The 21,494-nt window shown below is 37.8% G+C and overlaps 1 protein-coding gene across 6 annotated transcripts in view; it reads left to right on the forward strand.

Annotated features, from left to right (window-relative positions):
* Positions 1–21,494, forward strand: part of SLC4A4 (solute carrier family 4 member 4) — a 343,107-nt gene that overhangs the window by 309,409 nt on the left and 12,204 nt on the right. For all 6 annotated transcript variants that reach the window (XM_041724407.1, XM_041724406.1, XM_041724405.1 and 3 more), the window contains 4 exons: positions 8,176–8,354; positions 9,535–9,607; positions 17,490–17,558; positions 20,317–20,490. In XM_041724407.1, coding sequence (XP_041580341.1) covers positions 8,176–8,354; positions 9,535–9,607; positions 17,490–17,558; positions 20,317–20,490 — 495 coding nt within the window. The remainder of the gene's footprint in view (positions 1–8,175; positions 8,355–9,534; positions 9,608–17,489; positions 17,559–20,316; positions 20,491–21,494) is intronic.

Consider the following 21,494-nt stretch of genomic DNA (forward strand, 5'->3'; position numbering starts at 1 on the left):
GATTTACCTCTTAAAATAGGAATTGAGTATACAGAAAATAAGTTTTCATCACTTTAGGAATTGCTTATTTAAAATAATTTCTTTGAATGACAGTAGTTACAGAATAAGTGCCAATCTTTTGACACAAATCTGTGGAGATACATCATGGATGAAAGACTTTTTACTCTGAATATTGTTTTATTCACATTTTGTTAGGAAAGGTGGCTGTGGAATGTGAAAATTGGAGATCCTGTCTAAAATTAGAAGGCCCTAACTGCTATGAAATTGATTCAAAAGAGAAACCTGAAACAGTGAGAGGGATGGAGGCATTATAATATTAAAAACAGCATGTTTTGGGATGGCATTTGCTTTGGCTAGGTGTCAAGTGGCCCTGGCTGGCTGATTGCTCTGTTGGAATAGGATCTACCTTTCCACTCTGTTGAACAACTCTGCCATTAATGTAGGAGCGCCAAACCACTTGGCTTTTCTTGGCTATCATTTTGGTTAGTTATGTCCCACATTATCCCTGCAGAGCACTCAAAAGCAAACCAGGTTCAGCAAGGTCATGACTTCTCCAAGGTTACTTCCTAAATTATTGCAGAGGCAGTCTGAGCTTCAAACTGCAGAGCAAGGGATACTTCTCACAAGGAAGATGATTTTAAATATGTGGGAGGGAGAAATAGTTTAGGATAGGTATCTAGAAATAGAGATAAGTTGGTGTATCAATAAATTTTCTGTTATCTTCTGTAGTAAAACTCTTAATTTGAGGTCATTTTATTGGATAACTCCAAAATTTGGCTTGTTTTATTTTTTCTTTGTATTCCTATTATAACCTTAAATCCAGTCCTCTTATTTCATGTCTAGACTTTTCTAACTGTTTAGCCATGAGTTAATAATCAGTTTCCCTTGCTTCATTTCAAAAGCAGTAATTTTTTAAAGTGTCGTTCGTATATGTCAGTCCTATATTTCTAAACCTTTGCCTTCTAAACATTTGCCTCTTGAAGAAACTATATTTGCCTTAACCTGGGATTTAAATCTCTTTGTGATATTTTCTCAACCTAAATTTAGAATAATGCTCTTCACATACTATACAATGCTCAGATCAATGGATTTTTGGTTTCTCCTCAAATCTGTTAGCATTTCCTGCCAGTTATTCTAACTCTGTTCTCCATTCCTCGATGATTACCACTTACCAAAACCCTTCCCATCTTTTAAGAGCATCCAGATATGAACATATCAGTGTAGCCTTCACTCCTAATGTAATTTCTTTTGTTCTTATTTTTGCTCTTACTATATATGTATCACTCTGTGGCACTGGTCACATGATATCTTGCATGGAGGTTAGGTTGTATAATTACCTTATCTCCTTTTCTGGCCCAAACATTTTTGAGGCAAGGACATGGTTTAGTTCTTTCTCCACCTCTCTTGTGGCCCATCACAATGATTTCCATATGGTAGGCTCAGTAAATACATATTAAAGAATTTGGTTATCCTGGACCTCATGGTTGTCAGAGTTGTTGTACTGTGTTAGACAGGTGATAGCTGAAAACATGTCAACCCATCTCCAGTTCTCATAGTAAGTGTCATATTATTCAAAGCCCTGTTTAGATGTCATCACAGAAGGAAGTTTTTGTGGGTTCACTCTAGACATTGTTGAACAGTTTATCCTCTGTACTTTGGGTGTCTTTTCCAAGTATATTTCTCTTTGAATCTCTGTTGAGAGTGCATTATAATTTGTGTACAAATCTGAGTCTCCTCATCTGATTGTTAGCTCCTTGTGGGGAGGAACTATGTCATGGTTCTTGGTGTCCCCATAAACCAGCTTATTGTCTGGATCGTGGGGCACTCCTAGTATGAATGTTTATTCTGTGTCTGTGCATGTGTGTGTACTTCTCCTGACCCTTTTTTATCATCTCTTTGCCAGATACAAACGTTAGGCAGTAGATTAGTCTTTTTTCTCCTGTAGATCTTGATTTCTGTGGGTTTATTCCAATTGACTTTTGTTCTGTATTAGCAAGGCATATACAATACCAAAAGAAAGTAAAATTTCACTTCCTGTCCTGCTACTTAAAACAATCTCTAGTTTCAAAAAGTAGAACATCCTTTAGATTTATATTCACAAAGACAGGACTTTTTTAAACTTTAAAGGACATACATAACCTTTTGAGCATTTTTTGAGTCCTTGCTATGTATGGAACACTTGTGTTAGTTGTTAAAGATAAGAATTGTTATGGTTTCTGCTCTGAAAGAGTTTAGTGGATTTTTCCCTATTCACCCCTTAACTCCACCACCAAGGTTGGGATTGACTTGGTTTTCTTTGTGCCTTGTGTCTTACGCATACAATAAATTATTTGCTTCCATATCTGGCTTCAAATAATAATATCTAAACCCCTTAGGGGCACATATTCTGTTTTATTATTTTATCTAACACAAGGCCTAACATAGTATAGGGTGTTCAATGGGTGCTTATTAAATAACAGTTTTCCAAGTAAAGATATGAGCAAGTGCAAGGGCCCCAGGGTGGGAAGGAGCTTGGTATGTTGAAGAACAGATAACAGACCAGTGTAACTGGAACAAGAGGAATTAGTGATGCATGATGAGGTCAAAGGGCGTAAGGCCAGATCACGTAGAACAAAGGTTCTCAACTGCAATTCTTTGTTTGTCGTGGCTGTCCTGTGTATTGTAGGCTATTTAGCAGCATCTCTGCTCTCTACCCCCTAGATGCCTCTCTTTCCCCTAAGTTGTGACAAACAAAAATATTTCTAGACATTGACAAATAATCCCTATAGGGCAAAATAGTTCCAGAAAGAAACAGCAATATAGAACCTTACAGACAATTTTACTGTGTTTTATTTTGGATGGAAACAGGAAACCACTGGAGGGTTTTGAGCAGGGAAATGTCATATAATAATGGAGATTTTTAAAAGACTACTCTGTAAGGAGAGTGGGCTGTCAGGGACAGGACTGAAGCAAGGACTTCTATGGTGAGGACGGCATTGAGGGCCAAGGGTTGCTAAGTGATGTCAAGGAGGCAGGGGAATTTGAGCTGGACCTTGAAGAGAGAGAATGGACTTAAACAAATGTCAAGACTTAGAAACAGGATACCAGTTTGAAGAGTAGGGTGGAATGTGCAAGGCATATCTAAGGAATGATGAGGTTTCAGGAATATTTGTGTGCCCCTATCATACTATCAAATGAGGAGCATCTCAGCATGGCAAGCCAGGTGTTCATTATGACCAGTTCTGTCCTGTTTGTCTTGCTCATCTCCTGCTGGCCTTCCCTGCTTCCTCAACATTCCAGCCTGGATGGATGGTACCAGCACTGCATTTAAACATTCTTGCTAGCAGCATTAAAGTTGGGTAGGAGAGGTGCCAGAGTGGGAGTGGGTGGAGGGGAGTGGTTAGGAGGCCCCTGAATAATCCAAGTAGGAGATTATAAAATCTGCAAAAGGCAATGGCAATGGGGAGGAAAGCGTAAGGAACAATTCACATGCTATTTTTGAAAAATGCTGTTGTCTATATTTCTTACAGTACTGTTTCTATTAAAAGTTCCAATATTTGAATACTATTTTTATTCCATCTGATTCTACTTATTCAGATACCTTTAACTAAAAGAAACATCTTAGGGTTGGCTTGTTTTCATATATATAGGTTTGTTTTGCAGGAACAAAGTCTCTAACATAACCATTTGGGCTCTGGGTCTTTATGGCAATAGTTGGAGCACTTTGAATTTTTTAGGATAGCTTTTACTATTCTAGTCAGTAAATATGTCTCCGGTGTTCACTGTATGTAGGATACTGTACTAGATAGACATTGTAAGCCTCAAACATTGAAATTTGGCAAAATAAATTCATTACTTTTCCCTCTTTGGACTCACAGTCTCCTTAATCTGTCCCATCTGTCCATTGTCCTTCCCCATCCTATTACTTTAGTTGGAACTGTGCTATCTCCGGCCTGGACTATGGCAATGCTGTCACATCCATCCTCTCTGCCTCTAGTCTTGACCACTTCCAGTATATCCTCTGCAAACCAACAGAGCCATTCTTCTAAACAGATATCTGATCATATCACTTGCCTCCCTTAAAAGCCTTCAATGGTTTCTCTTTGCTCTTATGATAAAAATTCCAAAGTCTTTAGCAAAACATTAAAGTTCTTAACTTCTGTAGCCTTGTTTCCTACCTCTCCCATCTCCTCCTATGCATCAACTCTATTTCTTTTCTCAAAATGGTGGTGTATTTGCCTAGTTTATTTCTCCTACTTCTCCATATCTTGCCTCCCAGATGCTTATGGCTCACATTTTAGAACTCAGCTTAAATACCACCTTCTATGAATACCATCTTTGACTTTGGGTTTAGTACTCCTTCTGCATGGCACCTTACCATGCAAGCTCACCCCAAATATAGAACACAATAGTATTGCAAATGCCTCTTGATTTGTTCAGCTCTAACACTACATTGTAAGCCATTTGAGGACAACAATTATATATTATCTATTCTTTTCCTTTTAGGATGTAGCAGAGTGCCATTGAATGTTATTCATTTACCCAACAAACATTTATCTGGAGTGTTTGCTCTATGATGGGTACTGTACCAGGTTCTGGGGGTTCAGTGGTGGCGAATAAAAACATACATGGTCCTTGTTCTCATTACAGCTTCTGGTCCATGAGAATGAGAAGTATAATTCAAATAATCATGCAAAATATGACATTTCAAATGTGGCTAGTGCTGTGAAGGAAGGAGATGGTGCTTTAAGAATCTATAAGAGAGCGTTTGACCTACTTTAAGCACTATAAGGAGTTCCTAAACTGGTGGAACTTACACTGATTTTTAAAAACATTAGTAGGAATTAGCTAGATGAGGCTAGATGCCATTCTGGCACAGGAATCACTATGTAAGTACAGGCTTTACAAGAGAAGTAACCTGACAAGAGTGAATGCCTGATATAATCCAGTGTGGTTGCCCTGAGAGATGAAGAGTTGAGGGTGGAGAGGGAACCACACAGAGGCAGACCTGCCAGGGCCTTCAGGTCATGTTGATGATTTCCCCCTCCTCTTAACAGTATTAAGAAGTCTCAACATGGTTGAGGGAAAGGAAGACACTTTTGAAGAGAATGATGTCAGGGCACACAGTAATTATGTATCTATAATTATTTTCTCCCAGAGCCTTTATTTATTTTGGTGGTTTTGCATAGTTTCCTTTGTATTCTACTTTCTAAAATCCTCATTTCACCCTCTTTGTATTATGTGGCCCCTTTTTGCTAGTCTCCAGGATATCTTGTTCAAAATTGTTTTTGTTGAAATAGAGCAAGAAAGCATGGAGTTGGCTCATGGTAGCCTACATGACTTTTCCCACAACTATTCTTTTGACCCATTGATCTGGGCAATGTGTACATCCTTAGTTATTACAGTTTCCTTGATGCCAAGATTTGGGAACCCTGTCCATTAATTACCATGATGGTACCTCTAATATAGTCTTGAGTGGTTTAGTCTATATAGGGCTTAAAACTGACATTTCTAGCCGTTGTCCACTGCCCCCCCTCCAGGTGATTCACATTTCTACCAATTAACAAATCTAGTTTTAATTTTTTGTATGGCTGATTAAGAGTCTATATTTGCTACTCAGAAAAATGTATACATGCTACTTGTGGTTCGTTTTTTGGTAAATGTTAATTGAGAATTGAGTATGTTCCATGAACTCTACTTCAGTATTCAGGACGGTCTAGTACCAAAGACTGATAAATACACACATAATTTCAAAACAGTGTGATGAGTGCTGTGGTGAAGGAAAGTGTAACGCAATAGTGGAAAATAGAAAAGGAAATATAACTTAATTGGACTTACCCATCTCACTTGGCTTGAGGCAAGAAAACTAAAAGAAAATAGAAAGGCTGATTTAAGTCTTAAGGTTGAGTAGGACTGATTCAAGGTAAAAGGAAGGAAGAGTAGACATTATTCCAAGGAAAGGGTACTATATGGACAAAAACACAAAGGCATTAGTATGAAAGATACATTGAAGGAATTGTATGTGATTGAAAGTGGCCATGATATAGGATCTGGGCCGGCGAGAGGTGAAAGATGAGGCTACAGATGTGAACAGAGGCCAGATCATGAGCGGTCTACAGCAAGGACATAAGACATGTTCACAGGCGATGAGCAAATCCTATAGATTCCACCTTAAAGTGTAGTCAGAATCCAAACACTTCCTGCCATCTTGACTGCTAACACTCCAGCTGTAAATGTCACAGTTTCTTGTATGGATTATGGTAGCAACCTCCTAACTCCTAATTGGTCTTACTGTTCTTGACTTTCTTTAGTCTGTTCCTAACACAGCAGCCATAGTGTTTAGAACATAAGCCAGTCATGTCACTCCTCCATTTAAAACCCTCCAGTGGCCTCCATTACACTCAGCCTACAAGCCCAAATTCTCATAGTTCTACTTTGTACTTAGTACTATTTAAGATACTGTATAGTCTACAGTTATGTTGTTTATTGTTGTCTCAGTAGAATGGAAACACCTTGCATATGGGAATTTTTGTCTGTTTCATTCACGGATATGCCATTAACACCTAGAATTGTGCCTATTAATAAAATTGGTAGTAATATTTGTTCAAGGAATAGAATGATTGAGACCCAGATATATCATGATACTCACCTCCTTAATAATTCTTGAACAAGTTTATTTCAGCGAATCTCCACCCTGTGCTCTCCTTTCCCTTACCATATCCCACTCCCAATTCAAACCCTATGGTTTCAAACCATTTGTACTGAAATGAACTGCTTTTATGAATATATATTAACCTTTGTCTCCCAAGGAGACTTTTGTTCATAGTCAAATGTGGACAGAGTCAGTATATGCTTTTCTTTCTTGTGTCAACCCTTGCCTATGATGAGTTCTCTGAGAACATGATTAGACCTATGTTTGTGAGCCAGCGGTGAAGTCTTGGCATTTCAGTGAGAAGAGAGCAAAGTTCTAACTAACTGTAATTGGATCTGCATGATAACAGTCACCAGGTTTCTAGTATAAATTACATTCTCATTTTTTAAAGGCAACATCTCCATTCCCTCAGATTGGTCATATCCTGGCTCATGGTGTTGCTGCTTCATGCTGTGAAATTGGACTGCTCTATTTTCTCAGGCTCCGTAGGGGTATTAAGCATTTGGTTTCTTCATAAATAGAGCAGAGAAATATAATCACAGAATAACATTGCGGACACATTTAACACTATTTATATAATGAGTAAAAGAGAGAGACCTTTTGTTACATCGTCTGCTCTTCTAGTCAATAAATGGTATTGTGACCATTGGACAGTGTTTGAAATCAGCCTCTTCTGATGAAGGGTGCATTAATTACCTTGATGATCATGTTGAATAGGTTATTGAACAATTATTTTCATATACTGTGAAAGGTGAGAAATCATCTTATGCATACCTTCTTAAGGTTGCTTTCAGATCTCTAGAGGTCTACATATGCTGAACACTGTCTAGGTGAACAACTTCTTGCTAGACAGTCAAACAGAGAAGGATTAGTGCCTGCTTTTAAGGTGCTTTTTGTGCTTGTATTAACAATAACCAGGGATCCCTGGGTGGCGCAGCGGTTTGGCGCCTGCCTTTGGCCCAGGGCGCGATCCTGGAGACCCGGGATCGAATCCCACGTCGGGCTCCCGGTGCATGGAGCCTGCTTCTCCCTCTGCCTGTGTCTCTGGCTCTGTCTCTCCTTCTATCTCTCAAGAATAAATAAATAAAATCTTTAAAAAAAAAAAAAGATAACAATAACCAGTACCACCACAGCTATCATAACTGTTTTCTGAGCTCCTACTATGCAACAACCACTACCTTTTAAGTTCCTATAAGATGTTTGCCTCTGTTTCTTCACTGAATGGTCATAATGCTTCAAAGTAGATGTCTGTCTCCATTTTTCTGATTACAAAATTGGATACAGAGAGGATAACTAACAAGCAAATGATACGTAAGCTGCGACCTCAATCAAGCTAGAGGAGGTGTCATGTGGCAGCTCTGTGTTTAATTGCTAGGGGGATAATATGAGGAAGATAAAGTTCTCTTACTTGAAAAACTTACCTTGAAGTAGATATTTTTAGCAAGCCATGTGAGTTGAGGTTTTTTGGTAATCTTAATTCCCATCTGGAAATTGGACAAGATGAGTAATTTTTTTCCATATGATTTTGTTACCTCTTTGTACAGAAAGGAGCTGGATATCACCTGGATCTCTTTTGGGTGGCCATCCTCATGGTGGTGTGCTCTTTTATGGCTCTTCCGTGGTATGTGGCTGCTACTGTCATTTCCATTGCTCACATCGACAGTTTGAAGATGGAGACAGAGACTTCTGCCCCTGGAGAACAACCAAAGTTTCTAGGAGTGAGGTACGTTAAGTCAGAAGAAAATGGCAAAACACATCATGCCATGTCAATGTGTCATCCATAGGAAATGGGAAGAATGGGAGGAGAAAAGGCTGGTGATGATTAATTTATTCCTGTACTTGCTGTTCCAGAAAGGACTAAATTTTCCTTAAAAAGTCTTCAATAATTTTTCGAGTTCACTTCTTATTTTACATAAAACATTTTTGATTAATGAAGGCTAAATGATGCAACATAAAAGCACAAACAGCTCATTCATTTTCTTCATCATGCAGCTTATTTCGGTGCTGTGGTACTTACTCTATCACAATCCTGTGTAAAGGCAAAACCCTTTAACCTTTCAGCTTTGCTGAGACTCCCCAAAACTCTTGAGCCTCCTTGTGATTTTTAAGATTCTACAAAGGGAAAGGAATTCTTATTTTCCAGTTCATTTTCTGTCCCCATAAGCACTGAGAAACCTTGACCTCCAGCTGTTAAATTTGGGTAGCCATGAAGGACTTGTCTAAGACCTTTATACTTTGTTGAATACTTTTTATAGCAAACCCTGCTTCTAAGTGCTTGAGTGCATAGCTTGCAGGACAGAGCCATTGTTTCCCACGCCACAACAGTGGGTGATTCTTTCTTGGGGGCTGGGGGAGGGGGTGTTGGATGGGAATCCTATTTATTAAAAAGTACTCTTGTTGTTGTAGATTTGGAAATTAGACTGATGGGATTTATTGCACTTATGAAATTTCCCTGAGCTGTTTGTTAATTAGAATGCAGGACAATGTAATATCTGTCTCCTGTGAAAGAAGGTGTAATTACACAACAGTACAAGTCATTTAAAAAATAAGGGCTTCAAAGAGGCCAGGAATTGATGGACTAAGAGCAAGTGACATTATTATTATTATTATTATTATGATGATGATGATGATGATGATGAAAGGAGCAAAGGATTTAACAGAATCACTTTATCACTTTTCTCTTGAATTGAAATCACATTATACAATAGTTTTAAGAGAATTCTATAGTTATGTTGAGCTTATATGCTGTCCTTGAGGTATTAATTTCTATAAGATATCAATACATCTGCTGTTTTCGTCAAACATTAATTTGGTCAATGGATAATCTTTTTGGAAGGTGAAAAGACAAGAGCATATTTATAAAAAACAAGAGGTAAATTGGTAATCTTTTTATTTGGTTTTAGGGAACAGAGAGTCACTGGAACCCTCGTGTTTATCCTGACTGGTCTGTCAGTCTTTATGGCTCCCATCTTGAAGGTAAATATGTGAAATATTTACCTCTTTCTCCTCCTCAGTACATTGACAGGTAATGTGAAGAGTAGAATTCCTTATCTGCAAGATTCTCATCAGTTCTGGAACACACTGAAGCACGGGTCAGTAGAATGAGGACTTGAGGACTTTAAAAACTTTCATTTTGATGTCCTTCTCACTCCTTCACTCCTTCTATTATTAGTTATTATTATTATTACTATTATTGTAGTTATTTGATTGAACCACATTAAATTACCAGTATTTAGGTTTTTTGACCTATGCAAATGGCAGTTCCACACAATTTAGTCAATTGATTTGCCCCTCCTCACTATGTTTCTTACTCCCCTTGTATCCCTTCTTCCCATTATTTTCCATTTACCTGTTCCTAAATCCTGCTTGCACTGCCCCCCATGCACATGCACACAGCAGACTCCTGGATAATATGATCATTTTGTAACTTTTCTCCATTCTTTATTATTGCTGACTGCATTTCTATTTTCTTTGAATCAGAAGGCCTGGAGAATAGAGTAAAATTACTGATTTCTGACAAAAACCTTTAGAAATGAACTTCTGAAGAAGAAAAAAAACATATGGTAGATTTTTTAGAAAGTCAAGAGTCAAATATGTAGCTTTGATTGATGGGGTGACTATCTGCAAAAATAGATGAATACGAACCCTATGAGAATACCTATTTAGAAGACGAGATAGGGTTAAAAGAGCAGGTTTAACTTTCATGGAGCTTCCATTTCTTTTTTTGTGACACAAGCATTTTCTTCTTCTATTATACAACAATACTGGTCAATTATTGATAATTTGTGTTTGATACTCTGCACCACAGTACATACAAAGCATAAAATTACCTATATAGATCTAGAAGCTATAAACATCCACTGTTAATATCCTTTCAAATTTGTCTCTGAAAATTTTTGTGTATTTTATTTATTTTTAAAAAGATTTTATCTATTAGAGAGAGAGCACAAGCAGGGGGGAACGGCAGGCAGAAAGAGAAGGAGAAGCAGGCTCCCCAGTGAGCTGGGAGCCTGTTGTGAGACTCGATCCCAGAACCCTGGGATCATTACCTGAGCTAAAGGGAGACTCTTAACTGACTGAGCCACCCAGGCACCCCAATTTTTGTTTATTTCTCAACAGTTCTCATTTTTCAGATTTTTAAGATGCTTAACTATACAATACAAGTGATGGAGCAGTACATTTTTGTAAAAAATTCAAACAAGGGATCCCTGGGTGGCGCAGCAGTTTAGCGCCTGCCTTCAGCCCAGGGTGCGATCCTGGAGACCCGGGATCGAATCCCACGTCAGGCTCCCTGCATGGAGCCTGCTTCTCCCTCTGCCTATGTCTCTGCCTCTCTCTCTCTCACTCTCTGTGATGACACTCATATATAAATTTAAAAAATTAAAAAAAAAAGAATTCAAGCAGTACAGAAGTACACAGAGGAAAAGGCAAAAGTCCTCCACTTCTCTCAAGCTGGCACATTTATAAGTCAATTGCCATTCAGATGAATTTGAGGAAAGTGAAACTATAATTTCTTAGCCTATGATTAAGACTGGTTTTGCCCCTCAGAGTATTTAGATGAACACATACATTATGCATAAAATACTTGGTAAACAGTTAAAAGATTTAAATATTCATCTCTTATCCCTGGTTTCCACAATGTCAGTTAACTGGCTTAATTAATTTATGACAGGAATCATGAAGGAATATGCATTTCACGTACCATATAGGAAAATAAAATTTAAAGTAACCTCAACAAAGTTGTTTCTGGTCACATATGAAGAACCTTAAGAGAGTCTGGGTCTTAACATTTTTCAGGGACAGAGGGAAATCTATTATCCCTTTTGCCTATACAAAGCAAGTTGTAGGGTAGGTTTGAAGTTGAGTTTCATAGCATCAAATCCACTACCAAAAGGTTTTATGTTCCTTTGTTGCCCCACGACACCAGCACATCAACTGGTGGAAAAGTCTGACAGCTTTCGACCACACAGGCAATAGAACCTCATCTGGACAGATCCATTTTTAGAGAGGTCATTGCAGGCATTTATGACCTCATGTTATGGGAGGATATATAGGAATGAATTTGCCCCTGGGTTCCTTAAAGGTGGGCTCACATGACACAACTGCAGAGTTTTTTATGGGGTCTCTTAGTGCTTAGCTACTAGTAGGGCATAATAGAAATCTTTTCATCTGTTCAGATGAACCCTTTAGCCCATCAGCCCCCACCCATTATTTCCTTTATTTTTGTATTATGTCTTTTCATCAACACAGTGTAAAATCCTAACTCATAAAACTCAGATGTGTTTAAAAGCTTTTTTTTTTAGCTGAGTAATCGTGTATGATCCCAAAGGGACACAGAGAACAGATACTGTATAAATTGCTATTTTTAGGAAAAGATGCAAGACTCACATTTTCAACAACGCCTCTTCCTAACTATTTTCTAACCCTGCACCCAAATGTGGCTGCAGAGGAATTAAAGCTGAAAGCCCGTTTGTTCTTTATTTTGCAATGATTCTTTTTGCAAAGCACCTGAGTATTTGCAGGAACAGATTAGAATATTGAGAAAGGAGCAAGAGAGATGTAAGGGATCAATGAGCATGAGCTTGCTTTTCCTTTTGACCTTCCTTAAGTTCACCTTTGTTCAGCTGCTAAGGTTTATAATTATGGGTATTTCCGTCTGGCAACTTTGAGTCAGTGCAAAGAGTCATTGTAAGAATTAGTGAAAGGGGCACCTGGGTGGCTCGGTGGTTGAGCATCTGCCTTTGGCTCAGGTGGTGATACCCAGGTCCTAGGATTGAGTCCCACATCAGGCTCCCCGCAGTGAGCCTGCTTCTCCCTCTGCCTCTGTCTCTGCCTCTCTCTCTGTGTGTGTGTGTCTCATGAGTAAATAAATAAAATCTTTTAAAAAAATCAATGAAAAAGGTGGTCCAGAAAACATTTTCACTAGGCAGTGTTTGTGCCCAAAGTGTGGGAAATGAAATTGTTTTATTACTATAGCTTCCAACATATTGTGGGAAGCCTAGATTTCAAAACACCAAGAATAAAATAGTCCAGCATTCACAATTGTGATTCCAGACTTTGATGAGTAGAACTATTCTTTACTTCGGGAACCATCACATTAGCTCATTTCAGATCAAAACCTTCTTACCATTGAAATTGGGTAACTTAGAAGCATTCACCACAGAATTCTAGGTAGTTCCTGTAAAAAGTCAATACAGGAAGAAGCAGATGAGAGTATAGTTTAACTAACACCTAAGTAATGACCAAGTAAGAGTCAGGATTAACAATTAACCTCAGAATTCACACAGAAAGAGAGGTATCAGGGGTTACTTAGGAGGAGGGAATCTTTTTCTTCCACCATTTGACTTATGTGTGTTTTAAAAGAACAGAGGACAACTTTAGAGAATGCTTTTACTTAAGAATCGGCCTTTGAAAGGCAGATCAAATGAACCGGGATCAAGAGAAATATGTGCCTTTCACTTTTTAAAAATGATAGGGCTCAACGCCTTCCCTGCCCAACCCCCCCCAGTCCCACAGGTCTAGGGGCCTCAGATGTCATTTTCTCCCTGCTGTAAGCAGGGCGGGTACTTTTCTCTGTGCCTCCTTATGGAGGCTTACTTTGATTTGACCTTGCCGAAGTCAGTCTTTTTACATGGAAAAACATAAGGAGCAATAGTTTGTTATAGCTTTAAGTTCATGGGGATACCCTGAACTCATACATGGCCAGCTGCACTCATACATGCCTCAAACCCCATCACTGATTGAGTACGGAACTGTTTGGAAACAGGAAGCACTGGCTTCCCAGGCCAGTTAAGCAGTTTAGATCTGGGTCTCTGCAGCAGAAACCCTGCCTGTGAAGCTAGTGTTCTGCATGAGGATATGAGGGGAGACCACAGGGCAGCAGCAAGATGAAAGACTATTCCTAGAGCTTACTTTTTTTTTCGTTCTTTTGACAAACTTAAGAAATAAAGATCAAGTCAAGTTCACTGCTGCTTCTGTTGCCTTTGCTTGAATTAGTTCATCTTTAACGTGAGGTGTAGCCAAAATTTGTCTTTCAGGTTTGTTTAGGGTTCTGAAATGTGGAGGCTAGCACTGAATTTCTATCTGGCAAGCATTTGTGGAGCTCCTACAGTGTGCCCCATGCTCTGCTCAGTAACAGGGAACCAAGGAGAGATGGTAGTGAGGATGATGATGGTGGTGGTAATAGCGGCTCCCATTTATTGGAAGTTTGGCATTAGACCAAGAACTCCTCACAGACTGTTTTTATTTAGTTGTCCAATAAAACCTATGAAAAATATATGTATAATTGCATTCATCTTACAGATTAAAAAAAAAAAAAGTATAAATGACTTGCCAACTCACAAAGTTCTTAAATGGTAGAACCAAGGTTTGAACTCAGGCAGTTCTAACTCCAAAGCCTGACCTCATAACCATCGTGGTTTATTGCCTTTTAAAATAAAACAGTATTGCCCTCAAAGAGCTCATTTACTTTCATTTCCCATGAGATGATCTTCTCCAGCTTCTTTGATCCAATTTCCAGTTCTCTTATGTAAAGAGAAATGTGGCATTTTCACAAACTCTTCATCATAAGCGACTCCATGGTTTCTTCAGTGACTAGGGACCAGATTGCAAGTCGGCAGCTTCCTTATGGTTCCAAATTTTTAAGGCTTAAAGGCATTAGGATGTGATTTTAATAATGTGTTCCTGGAGACAGTTGTTATAATAGAAAGGACAATATTGTAGAGCATATAGAAAACCGAGGTTTCGAGTCGGACCTTTGCAGCCATCATTCTGCCTATACTCCTCCTGCCCCCACCCCCTCCTACAGAAGAACCAGAGGGAGCAGTTGCAGGCTTCTCTCTTGCCAGTGAAGGTCCTGATGCTAATAATGACATCAGTACCACATTGGTCATTTCTTGAGTATCTATTATGAGCCAGTCCCTGAAGCAGATCTTATATATTATATAATCTTTATTGTAGCCACCATATAGGTGAGAATACTGAGGATAAACATTGACAATTCAGAGTTCCGCAACAGGTATAGTCAGAATTGGAACCCAGAGGTGTCCAACTTCTGTGCTTCTACGCTCTTAATCAGTACCTCGTTCTGAGTTTTACACACACGCATGCACACAGGCACACACACAATGGTTATTATCCTGCTGGGAGGCCTCACTCCTGTACTGAATTCTGCACTGTGGGCAACTACCATCTATCTTTCTTATTAAATTTATCCTTTTTTTTTCTTATGGGAATATTCTAAGACTATCAGGAAATCAAAACGGAGGGCCAAGTAAAAAAGAATGGAACTACATTCGTCAGAACTTAAAAAATTTGGTGACATAGTCGGAGTATGCTAAATCTTCACCGACTTTAATATAATTTTCTATCTGGCTGTAGAATCAAGCATTTACTTTTTCATTTTTAATGTTTACTAAAAGCATAGTATTTATATTGGGCTTTTTGGTTTTCTGGCTATATTTATTTATATAATTTTATTTGCATAATTTGATAATTCTTGAAATACCTATAATCTTAGTATACCTTGAGTTTTTTGTGTTTTAATTTCTCCGTCTTGCTTTATAAAAATGCCTACCTGCTACTGCTATGTATGTTATGCTAATTTAACTTAAAATAGGATCACATCTTTTTGAAACATTCTTCTTTTTCTTCCTTTGTGAAATTTCCATTGTGATGAATGATTCTATTGTGATGGATTTTTAAGGATTGACCTTTTGATATACTCCTGAACCAAATCCAATAAAAAATATCCTCTAACCCAGTAATTCTGTCAGATTTCATCAAGATTTCCAAACTCAAAGATTTTTAGTGAGACACACTGCACTATCTTAAAGAAAATGGTGCATTTCTTAAGATGTTTGTATTATATTGAAAGTGACCAAAAATTTGAATCAATAGACTTCCATATATGTGCTATTTTCCTTTTCGCCAAAGAATTTTTTTTTTTAAAAAAAAACATCATCATCTCTAAAGCTGTTTTCCTACCCATACACCATTCTGAGTTAATGGTACCTTCTGATTTTATTTGGTGGTAGATTTGGTGAAATCTGGCATAAATTCAGAGAGCATAGACCTCAACACCATGCTACAGCTTTCCTTCATTCTGATGCTAGAATTACATTAGAGAAAATATTTAGCTAAACTTAGAGGAGGGGTGGAGCTAAGGCTCAGTATCACCTTTGTGATTACCTTCTTTCAAGCCAGAAAAAACACTTTATTCAGATTAAAAGTATCTACTACAGGATTTCTAACTACTTGGCCAACTCTAAGAGAACTATACTTCTCTTTTCCCCTTCTGCCTTTCTTTCCTTCCCAAGAAATTAAAAATGAAATGACAAGAAAGGAATCATCATATATTAAAGAAAAATGAGAGTGCCTTTGCCTGCAAAAGATATTTTTAAAAATTAAAAAATGAGTTAAAGCAGTGAGATGGTTTCTTTGTTGGTTATATTTTGGTCAATTTGTACAGAGGAATGGAAATATGTACATTCTACAGGAAATAAAGGCACGTGTCAAAACTCAAGTGGCTTGAATGTGATGTGCTCACCTCTTTGTGGTGATTGTAGGGTATTACAGCACACTTGGCTTCCCCAACACTCTTACTGTTGTTCCTCCTACCTTCTCAACATTCAGTGTTCAATAATTTTTTTCTGAAGTCAAGATCAAATTAGCTATGTTACAATTACTAGTTTTTTCTAGAAGAAGAATGTAATATTTTATGTGACTGAAGATATGTATTACATATAAATTTAACAATTCTTGTAGTTAGCCAATAACAATTGGAGATAGTCATGACATATTTTGAATTTACTGATTCTCCAGTAGTCACCACAGGGTTTCAGACACAGAACTGTTTTAGGTAATTCCAAGGAAAGACTGATAGAAATTGTGTTTCATTTAAAACATGTCATAGTTCTTTAAAAATTACTCTGAAATCATACTGTTTCCTGGCTACAAAGCCTCCTTTATGTAGATTTGGTAAGATTGAACTTAATTGATTGTGGTTTTTGAAAACTGAAATTACTTGGACTTCTTTTCAAAATCCAAGCTTGAGAACCTTTTGTTGTTCAAATAAAAGCCTTCCCAGAAACAGAATCATCCTTGAGTTGCTTAGTTTCTAGAGTACTAAGGACATTTCAAAGGTGTAGGAATAGATAAAACATAAGGAACATTGCATTGGAACTTCCCCATTCTTAAAACACTTTGTATTATTGTAAAAGACTCTGGCTAATTAATTCATGAAAATGTATTAATTCACTTTTTAAAAATGTGTACTACTGCATGTGTGTAATTAATTGCTTCCGTATGCTCGATGCTCCTTTCAAGCAGTGTTCTCATTAGTTAGTCCTCTTAATATTCCTGAGAGGAAGAAAGGGGACAGCCGTTTCATGTTTGCTTAATTGAAAGAGGCATTTACACACCAAGCTGATAGATCATTTGGCAAAAATTATTAAGGAAGAAATCAACAGACTGTTGGAAAGGAACTTGGTCTCAGGAGCGAAGCAACTGTCTACCTTTCTCTACCTCTCAGTTCCTGCAAACATCTGGTTTACATAATCATTCCTTTGGGGAAAGGGAAACAAACTTTTTTTCCCCATTAAAAAAATTTTTTTGAGGTCATACATGCTCATTGCTTTAAAAAAAATGCAGGCATCAAATAAAAGTTGAAAGTCTCCCTCTACTTGTTTCAAGTATAGCTTAGAAGTTTATCAGCGATGAGTAAAGCCCACTAATTAGAGGTCCCTGTATTATTATGTCCTATTGTTTACTTTCAGATTTGGCCTTTATTTAAATTATCCTTCTTTATTACTGTTTTTATTATTGTTGTCTTTAACCTTTCTCCTTTTTTTCTTTCTAGTTTATCCCCATGCCTGTACTCTATGGCGTGTTCCTGTATATGGGGGTAGCGTCCCTTAACGGTGTACAGGTGAGTTTTCCATAGCAGTCTAAGTATAGTCTTGGTTTTTTTCTAGTAGTAAGAGTAGTCTAGTAACAAATCTTTGGCAAAAAGTGCTACTCATTAACTACTGGATTTTTAAAATGTGTATATTTACAGAAAACAAACAGATGGTTGCCAGAGGGGAGGTAGGTGGGGGGATGGGTGAAACCAAGAAAGGAGATTAAGAGTGCACTTATCATGATGAGCACTGAGTAGCATATAGAATTGTGGAATTTTTTTATATTGTACATCTAAGAGAATATAGCACTGTGTCATAGATAGATAGATAGAGCATTTGTTTTCTACTTTCTCTGCTTATTTATCATTTAATTAACAAAATTAATTTGTGCTAACAAACGCTGTCAAATATACCCATTCTTGAAATAATCTGTTAAAGGTCATTTAACTAAGGAAGTGAGAGCTATGATCCTTTCTTCCTCCTTCCTCCCTTCCCTCCTTCCTTCTTTCCTTCCTTCATCTCAAGAAGGAAATCAAACCCTTTCAGGGTGTTCCTCAGGATACTGTTTATCCATTTGCCTTTAAACTATACTAAGAACAGGCTATTATTTGATTTGCTTTTCACATGGCTGAGATCAGTGATCAAAAGTTCTGCGCCAATAAAAGAATAAAGTCAGTGTGGTTTAGTGCTACTTTTGTCCAAAACTTCAGCTATTCACAATTTGGGTAGAACCGGCCCCTTTAAAAAAAAAAATCACCAGGAAAAACTTTGTGAGGGACTTTGTCTTTCAATTGAGGTTTAATTTAATTGGCACCAGGAAACTGGAAGTACTTCTGCTGCTTTCTGGCACCTTGTTAATTGTAGCCTTATTTAGCACTTACTAATGTTTTAATGGGAAAAGACTGCATGTTCTGTGACCATCATAAGAATTTATTTAAACCCCTTCATAATAGTCCTTGCCTTTCATTTATTGAATTTAGATTAATTTGGTTTTAGAGTCAGATAGAGCTGGGCAGGTGGCCAGACCCCCAAAAGCAGAAAAGGCTATTTTATTTTTCCCCTGTTTAGGTCCCCTCTGAGTAAAATTCTTCACCATTTGGATATTTGTCACAAAATACAAGATAGTGTTGGTGGATTGGACTAGATGAATGTGAATGGGGGCTTAACTGTGCCTGTGAAACTTTGGGCAGTACAAATATGTAAAAAATATTTTTACCTGACTTTGTAAATATTCCTTTTTCCTCTAAATGAAAAAAAATATGAAACTAATATGGCTCCCAAACTAATAGTTTTTTGTTGTCGTTGTTGTTTTGGGTTTTTTTCCTTAGTAGGTCCGTCTAGATCAGAAGTTTGATTTATGTGTTCTAGGGGCTTCACTAATGGTTGGAGCTCAGCACGTGTTTATTAAATTAAATAGAAGGCAAAAAATCGCCATTTCATAGTGATGGGGGAAAAAATCCTTTGCTAAAGGCACAGCCAGTGGATTTCTTAAATTCTGCAGTGCTGTTGTCCCTCTTGCCTTTTCTGTTGACTCTCCCACTTTTAGACCTTTTGGCAAGATTTGACTTAGCAAAAAATGTTGTAACCCAATCTTTATAAACAGCAAGACCCCTTCCAGTCAAAAATAGGCCTAGAGGGAGAAAGAAAGTTTGTTACATAGGAAACAGCTTCCAAGAAGCTTGTCTGTTGTAGTCTAGCTTATTGTACATTTCTCCCTTTCCTTTGGAAAGAAAGCGGAGATATTATGCCAGAGTCTTATTACTTAATAATTCAATTCAGCAGATATTCACTGAGTATCTTTGATTTAAAGATCCTAGGGTAGTTACCTAAATATCATTCTTCTCATCATCCATGTAAACTCAGCAGTTAATCTTTGAAGCAGGGCACCTGGGCACGGAGGGGCATGGCAGCCAGTTTAGTACCTGTTTCTGCACAACACTGTGACAGCCTCTCCTAGATTCAAATATCTAGTTGTTGGACACTCTGAAACTCATTGTAATCGTCATATGGCTTTTCTTTGAAAAGAAATGATAATGAATTGCTGAATGTTATTAGTTAAGTCGTGCCACAGATAAATGTGGAATTTATGAAAATATAAGTGCATTCCCATTTTCAAATTGGATACTTCCTTTGTATCCTTGAAACATCCCTGAAATGTCTAAAGTAGCACCTTCTCTTCTTCCAGTTAAGGTGACTGAAACAGAGTAAGATACATGAGTTAGAGGATTTCCTTCATTTTTTTAAAAGATTTTATTAGTTTATTCATAGAGACACAGAGACAGAGAGAGAGAGGGGCAGAGACACAGGCAGAGGGAGAAGCAGGCTCCATGCAGGGAGCCCGATGTGGGACTTGATCCCAGGTCTCCAGGATCACGCCCCGGGCTGCAGGCAGCGCTAAACCGCTGAGCCACCGGGGCTGCCCGAGGTTTTCCTTCATTGTGAAACTATTCATAAGATTCTCTCTCTGGAAGAGACTCAGATAGTAAAAAAAAGATGAATACCTAGAATTTATATTTGGCTTTGTGACTTCATTTTTGGTGGCCACTATATCTCATATATCTGCATAATCTTCTATGCAAAGTAATAGGATTTGGAAGATTCCTAATATGTTCTTACTGTGCTGGACTAAATTCCTGTGTTCCCTGACCAGGGTCCTCTGCAAAGGACACTGCTTGCCTAAATTATAGAATATAAATCACTGGTCATTAGTTAGGCATTGTGGAAATGGGTTTGTGTAATCAGCTCTTGAAGTAATACAGTTGTCCTCTCGTCTCCTTTCCTCCCCAGTTCATGGATCGTCTGAAGCTACTGCTGATGCCCCTGAAGCACCAGCCAGACTTTATCTACCTGCGCCATGTCCCCCTGCGCAGAGTCCACCTGTTCACTTTCCTGCAGGTGCTGTGTCTAGCTCTGCTCTGGATCCTCAAGTCAACTGTGGCTGCTATCATTTTCCCAGTCATGGTAGGGACTTCTTTATTTGAACCTACCTATGAAGTCATACCAATGTCATTTGTCATTGTAATATAGAAGACACATGTGTCTTTTCTGTGTGGTTCTCATTTTTTCCAGCTTTAGCCAAATAATTTTGATTTGATTAGTTGTAATTTAAGGTTCCCACGTCTATGGTCATGTGCAAGAAAATGCACATGCATACACTTGACGCAAGTCACCAAGCCAGCCTCAGGTCTATCTGTCTATCCCACAGCTTTAGAAACAGAATTTTCATATACAGACATAGTTTATTCCTTATAAAACTCCTCTTACTCTTAGCCAGAGTTATTATTTTATATTATGTATATTTGTTGTTTGTATTTTTTTCTCCAAGGAAGCAGGAAAAGAATGATGTAAAATACTAGTGATATTTGTAGAGTCATATCTTTTTTATGATCGTCCCTTCTATCTCCTTTTTTTTTCCCTTAAACTCTATCCACTTACTGAAAAACACACTGAGTGTGAGAAATGACTCGTATTTGCCTATTGATATAGTCTACCTATTAGTTTTGCTAAAGACAGGAAAACAAAGTTTAGACCTGGGTAAATTTTGAAATATGCCCAGTAAATCACTTACTGCTTGTGGTAAATAATAATTTAAAAATGCATTCCCTTTATAAAGTATTTTTTATCTTTCTAGAGCTCTTACTTGATCACAAAACAATAATGTCGTATCAGTAGGGCCGATGTTGTTAATTTCCCTAGGAGATGAAGAAACGGACATAGAGCATGATGAGGATAAACACAACTGTTTAATTTGAGACAAAGTCATGACTCTTATATCCTAGTGCATACTAATTTTACTCTTGAGCAAAGGCATCTTGGATGTACCTTTAGAAGTTACTCTTCAAGGGCAATTCATAGAATCAAAGATATGTATTTTAAGAATACTGATTTTAGAGGCAGACAGCTGGGGCCCTTTATTATATTTTTTTTCCTTACCTGGCTTTGTGATCTTGGATGACATACTTAAG

This window comes from Vulpes lagopus, chromosome 12 (genome assembly GCF_018345385.1).
Source record: "Vulpes lagopus strain Blue_001 chromosome 12, ASM1834538v1, whole genome shotgun sequence".
Lineage (NCBI taxonomy): Eukaryota > Metazoa > Chordata > Mammalia > Carnivora > Canidae > Vulpes > Vulpes lagopus.